Here is a 6,433-nt window from a genome sequence, read left to right as displayed (position 1 = left end):
TGAAGGGCAATCCGTGTAATAAAATGAATTTTTTTAAAGTTCCAAAAACCGGTCCAGTCCAGTTTTTGGGTTTTTTCCAAGTAAAATGCAATTCATGTCCAATCACAACTTCAAACTCCAAAAGCCACAAAAAAACTCAAATTTTCAAGTTTCAAATTTCAAACTTCGAAATCGCCAAACGAGTTGTATAATTTGTGATTCCCAAGATTTGATTTAACATTATTGGTTGACAAAATATTGAAAGAAAGTAAAATAATAAATGAAAAATGAGGGCAAATACAAACACTGAATTTTATTTTAATCTGTGATTCTTAAAATTAATTTAATATACTAATGGTTAGCAAAATAAAAAAATAAAAATAAAAAATGAGGGAAAAAGCGATAAAATAGGGAGGTGTGAGTATATTGACAACCACTAATGGAGTAATGAAGTAATGATAGCCTCCCACGACGTGTCATCCTGACTGTCACCCAACAGATCCAACGGCTCACATTTCTTCTCCAATCTTCCTATATAAACTCTCATTCTTTTCTCATTTTCTTCTTAGAGGATTAGAATAGAAAGAAAGAAAGAGAGTTGTACCACATTTTTGCATTTCTGTCTCTTTCTCTCTCTAAATCTCTCTTTCTCTCTCTACAATATTCTCTTCCATTTTCACTTCCTAAAAAAAGGTGTAATTTCATCTACATTTGCATTTTCAATTTTTTAAATAATTTATTGATTTTTGTAATAATTCACCTGCATTTACGATTTCAATCGCTTTTTCTCGTTTTTTTTTTATAATTATATTTGATATTGAGGCGTAATTTATTGATTTTTTTTTTGTAGTAATTAAGTTTTCGATTTATAGATCCGTTCGTTAGAATATTCTGTTGTTAATCGTTAATTGTTGATATGTAAAAAAATAATATTAAAATTGAATGAGCTACATCACATTTACTGTTAATTCATCTGCATTTACAATTTCAATCACTTTTTTTTATATATATAAAATTGTATTTGATTTTAGGTATAATTGATTGATTTGTTGTAGTAATTAAGTTTTCGATCCATAGAACCGTTTTGTTAACCGTTAGTTGCCTAATAATATAAAAATTAGTATAAAAAATTGTAACTCATGAGCATAGAAATATTTGTTTTTTTTTTTTTCAGTAAGGTTTGATTAGGATTTTTATTGGATAATTAGTATCAAAATTGAATGAGCTACAGGATATTTGTAGATTCTGTAGATATAACTCGGATATGGTTATCGATGAATACAGAATTGTTTGTTATTCTTTTTGTAAGGTTTTGATCAGGATTTTGTTGGATCTGCTGAATACTTTTTGACAATGAATGTGATACTAGTAACAGTAAAATAAAAATAAAAAATAAAAAAAATAAGAGGTCTGTTAGTTTTAAGGGCAAAAGTGAACCAGAAAGGTGAGCGGAGGGGTATTTCTAGCAAAATCGGTGGATGAAGGGTATATTTAGACCTGTTTAGATAATCCAGGGGCATTTTTGGTTATCGATGAACACAGAATTGTTTGATTAGGATTTTATTGGATCTGCTGAATACTTTTTGACAATGAATGTGATAATAGTATTCAATTAATGTGATAGATCCGTGCACGTTAACTGATAATGTCCAGAACAGCAGAAACAACTATAATAGTGCTACTAGTATTTGTTTTGATTGTTGTGAGGATCATAGTATAGTGCAATATTTATCATAGTGCAATAGAATACTGTGGATGCCTTTCGTGATGATCTGGTAAATCTAATGATTGTAATGCACTAGATTTGGGAAAAGATGTGGAATGGAATCTGAATTATATGGTTTATTGGAGTCTTATTGTAACTTTCTGTGTGAAATAGAAGCTATCGAGTTTTATGCGTAAAAGTATATGAAATTTCAGGTGTATTATGTGTTATTTAATGTGTATATTATAAGGTTTGATAAAGTTGTATCTCATCAACCTAGAGCCTGTTTGGATGGGCTTAAAAAAAGCAGCTTATAAGCTGTTTCAGCTTATAAGCTGTTTCAGCTTATAAGCTGCTTTAGATAAGCTAAGCCAAATAGACCCAATTATTTTTTTGGGCTTATTTTAAGCACAAAATGGCTTTAAGCTGGCCAGCCAAACACTCAAAAAAACTGAAAACAGCTTATAAGCAACTTATAAGCCAATCCAAACGGGCTCCTAATAAATGTAAAATCCACCCAAAAAACTTGTGATGATTATATATCATTTATTCCTTATCCATCGCAAACCAATATTACATTTTCTGTATCCTCGACTCACAAATTTTATTGTAGCTTTCTCTGACCAACTTTGTTAGTGTATTTTGTGAGCTGGTTCAATATGTCCGTAGAATTTCAATGCTGTGAAGCGTATTCTACTTATTTGTTGATGCACTGGTTTGTCATTAGCTATATTAATTTTTTATTTTTTTATTTTATCAAGATCATTAGCTATAGTAATATCTTTAATTCTTCAACAATTTATTATTCAATTTGTGTGCGAGCCTCAATTTATAATCCCTGCAAAGAGAGAATAAATTTCTTGAAAAACGGAAAAAACAGAGGTTTAAAATATTAGTATCCTTTTGAACAAAGGAATAGTAAGAACATCTCTTTCCCATAAGGTGTGTGCTTTTGCATGGGACTTTATGTGTTCAGCATATTTAAAAAGTTATTCGTTATTTAGAAATAACGAAAGCTAGTATAAGGAACAAACTAACAGAATCAGATAGTAACTATTTGGACCTATACATCTTTTACTGAAGCTTCATTTTGCAATGCAGGAAATAGCGTAAGATGGCAGACGGAGAGGATATTCAGCCCCTTGTCTGTGACAATGGAACAGGAATGGTCAAGGTAAGCTGAAGTTTTTTGGTACTACAACAGAGTTTACGTGCCATTTTGTTTTTTTAGTGATGCTTGTTACCTTGTGCTCCATTATGTTTACGTAATAAAGGGATCCTTACATTGGTTTATTATCTAGGCTGGGTTTGCTGGAGATGATGCTCCACGAGCTGTGTTTCCTAGTATTGTTGGACGCCCGCGCCATACTGGTGTTATGGTGGGTATGGGTCAAAAAGATGCCTACGTGGGAGATGAAGCTCAATCAAAGAGAGGTATTTTAACTCTTAAATACCCAATTGAGCATGGAATTGTCAGCAATTGGGATGATATGGAGAAGATATGGCATCATACTTTCTACAATGAGCTTCGTGTTGCTCCTGAGGAGCATCCCGTCCTCCTAACTGAAGCCCCTCTTAACCCAAAGGCTAATCGTGAAAAGATGACCCAGATTATGTTTGAGACTTTTAATACCCCAGCTATGTATGTTGCTATCCAAGCTGTGCTCTCACTGTATGCCAGTGGTCGCACCACCGGTAAGAAAATTTTCCTTCTTTATTAGCATATTTAGTTTTTTGATGCTTCTACCATGAAAAGATGTTGCATTTATGTGATGCTTAGTGGATATGATTACTTATAACCTTGTAATTTTTGACATGGTTGTTATTGGTCGTGTTATTGCTGCTAATTTTTTTTGTTCTCCACAGGTATTGTGTTGGACTCTGGTGATGGTGTCAGCCACACTGTCCCAATTTATGAAGGTTATGCCCTTCCACATGCCATTCTCCGTCTTGACTTGGCAGGTCGTGACCTCACTGATAGTCTGATGAAGATCCTCACCGAGCGTGGTTACTCGTTCACCACCTCAGCTGAGCGGGAAATTGTCAGGGACGTGAAAGAAAAGCTTGCTTACATAGCTCTTGACTATGAACAGGAACTCGAGACTTCAAAGACCAGCTCTTCTGTAGAGAAGAGCTATGAGCTCCCTGATGGGCAGGTGATCACCATTGGTGCTGAGCGTTTCCGGTGTCCTGAGGTCCTTTTCCAACCTTCAATGATTGGAATGGAAGCTGCAGGAATCCACGAGACTACATACAACTCTATCATGAAGTGTGATGTTGATATTAGAAAGGACCTTTATGGAAACATCGTGCTCAGTGGTGGATCTACCATGTTCCCGGGTATTGCTGATAGAATGAGCAAAGAAATTACTGCATTGGCACCTAGCAGCATGAAGATTAAGGTGGTAGCTCCACCAGAGAGGAAATACAGTGTCTGGATTGGAGGCTCTATCTTGGCTTCCCTCAGCACCTTCCAGCAGGTCTGCTTCCTCTTCTCTCCTAATATTAGAATATATACTCCCTTCGTCCCAATTTATGTGAAGGTGTGTGACTAGGCATGGAGTTTAAGGGAAAAAAGAAGAAAACTTGCGGTTTAAAATAAGTTATAGAAATTTCTGGCCGATAAATCATTTCATTATGGGCAAAATGAGAAGCTTGAAGTTAAACTGTTATTCAATATGGAAAGATGTCATTTTTTTTAGGATTGACTAAAAAGGAAAGAGTTGCGTATAAATTGGGATGGGGGAAGTAATAAGCTTTGCTTTTTTCATTGTCTTTTATAACTAGAAGTTTGATGGTGTTTTCTGATGGTGTTTTCTGCTTCTCTTCTGTTTCTGTAGATGTGGATCGCAAAGGCAGAGTATGACGAATCTGGTCCTTCTATTGTCCACAGAAAGTGCTTCTAATTTTCCAAGATTTACAATGTTGGTGAAAGGAAAATACTTCTTATTTCCTACCGGATCAGAAATGCGGTTGCAGTGTTATATTCTAGCTTTATTTTCTGTATTTTTGTTCACATTTTGGGTTGAAGATATTGAGAGGGCAAGGAGTTGATTGTTGGGTTTATCCTAATTCTTTTATTTCTATTGAATTAGAAGTTTCAACTTTTCCATTATTCTTCTCTTTTATGTGTGCTCCTCTTCCCTACCTTCCCTCGTCTACTTAAGATGACTGAAGATGGCTTGACTAGGCAATAATCTAATTAATGGTGTCTTTTCGTGACATATACATAACTTTACTTCTACTGGCGAGTACTTATAGACACCGACATAAACCGTTTCACCATGTGTACATTATGATGTTCAATCTTGGTCCAATTAGCTAGGTCGTCTCACCATATGGTGACTGTCGATTATATGCTAAACTGTTTCACCATGGTGGTCGATCTTGGTCCAATTAACTAAGTCGTCTCACCATATGGTGACTGTTGATCAAGGCGTTTGTTAATTAACGGTGCCAAGTCACATCATTACCTTGTAAAGCTGCTTAATAAACAAACTTGGTGGAAGATCACGGAACAGACTTAATTAAGGAGGAAACAGTCACAGATCTGTATATTATCTGTCTTATCATGTTATTTGAAATCACTTGGTTCTTAATGATCATAAATCCTTGAACTGGTGAAATGGGGCTGAAGTGTATCATTATGAAGGAATTTGTTCAAAGCGAATCCTTGCAATAAAAGGGAGTAATGGTCATTATAGTTTATAGTTTGATCATGACAATAAAATACACGCAAAGGAATTATGATAGATAGTGTTTTTCCTTATCCAGTATAATTCTTATTATTATGTGAGCTTGAGGAATCAAAGCCCGTCTAGCTCAGTTGGTAGAGCGCAAGGCTCTTAACCTTGTGGTCGTGGGTTCGAGCCCCACGGTGGGCGTTTTTTCTTTCTATGTTTTCTTTTTTGTCTAATGGATAATTTCTAAATGGACCTTTTGTCCAAATTAGGCCTATCAATAAGTTTTCAAGGAGTTAGCTGCACGGTCCACAATTATCTTCAGAACCCAAGATTGATAGCTTTTGGATCGGATCGTTGGCACTTATGTCCCTATTTTGTGCTGGTCTTTAATTTTAGTCCCTCATATATAAATTAGCTTTTTTGCAGGTAAGTTAAGATTTTCGCATCAGAATATCCCACAAATTATGTTTCGGATTAGGCACAAGTTCGATTGCTAAAATGCAAACATTAAACACCAGTCCATTTGAAGGGAAAAATTAAAGACCAATCCATTTGAAGGCCAATTCATGCAAGTTCTTCTTTTGGATCACAAGAATTTGTGTAGATTGTCCCTACTTGGACATGGCATTTAATATTCGTCCCCATTTTATAAACTTTTGTGAGTCGTTATAATTGGCATTGCAAGGTAAATTTGACATCCATGAACTGATTACTATAAGAAATGTAGAATGGTTTATGTATCGACAATGGTCTAGTTATTGTTGATTCCCTTTAATGGTCGGTAGCAACATCATTAATGATAAACACACACAAAAAAAAAAAAAAGTGACCCGTAATGCTTCATGCTTGGCTGCAGCCTGCCAGCAAAATTGTCAACTGCTAAGTGTGGCAAAAATCATGAGTTATTAAATAAATCGGATTAATTGCCTCCCTGTGATAGATTGTCAAGTCTCTAGCATGAGAGCGGAGAAAATTAAAAGCGATCAAAATTGGAATTGCATATTTAAAGGAATATCTTGTTGAACAATATCATACCAAATATATTAATCCGACATGACTCAAGCAC

At 35.0% G+C, this 6,433-nt stretch overlaps 1 protein-coding gene and 1 non-coding gene across 2 annotated transcripts; both read left to right on the top strand.

Annotated features, from left to right (window-relative positions):
* The first annotated feature begins 555 nt into the window (after positions 1-555).
* Positions 556-4,799, top strand: LOC132613618 (actin-97). Its single transcript, XM_060327719.1, has 5 exons — positions 556-671; positions 2,784-2,858; positions 2,986-3,379; positions 3,551-4,164; positions 4,525-4,799. Exons 2-5 carry the CDS (start codon positions 2,799-2,801, stop codon positions 4,588-4,590), a joined length of 1,134 nt encoding a protein of 377 aa, XP_060183702.1. The 5' UTR covers positions 556-671; positions 2,784-2,798; the 3' UTR covers positions 4,591-4,799.
* A 696-nt stretch (positions 4,800-5,495) lies between these two features.
* TRNAK-CUU (transfer RNA lysine (anticodon CUU)) lies at positions 5,496-5,568 on the top strand. The gene has a single exon. It is a non-coding gene; the product is annotated as a tRNA-Lys (tRNA).
* Positions 5,569-6,433: the final 865 nt, after the last annotated feature.

The sequence above is a fragment of the Lycium barbarum genome, chromosome 10, assembly GCF_019175385.1.
Source record: "Lycium barbarum isolate Lr01 chromosome 10, ASM1917538v2, whole genome shotgun sequence".
Taxonomy (NCBI): Eukaryota; Viridiplantae; Streptophyta; class Magnoliopsida; order Solanales; family Solanaceae; genus Lycium; species Lycium barbarum.
This window is presented reverse-complemented; position numbering and strand designations above follow the sequence as displayed.

Coding starts and splice junctions, on each gene's coding strand:
- LOC132613618 (XM_060327719.1), top strand. CDS start 2,799: ATGGCAGACGGAGAGGATATTCAGCCCCTTGTCTGTGACAATGGAACA. Junction 3,380..3,550: donor TGCCAGTGGTCGCACCACCG/GTAAGAAAATTT, acceptor TGTTCTCCACAG/GTATTGTGTTGGACTCTGGT. Junction 4,165..4,524: donor CCCTCAGCACCTTCCAGCAG/GTCTGCTTCCTC, acceptor CTGTTTCTGTAG/ATGTGGATCGCAAAGGCAGA.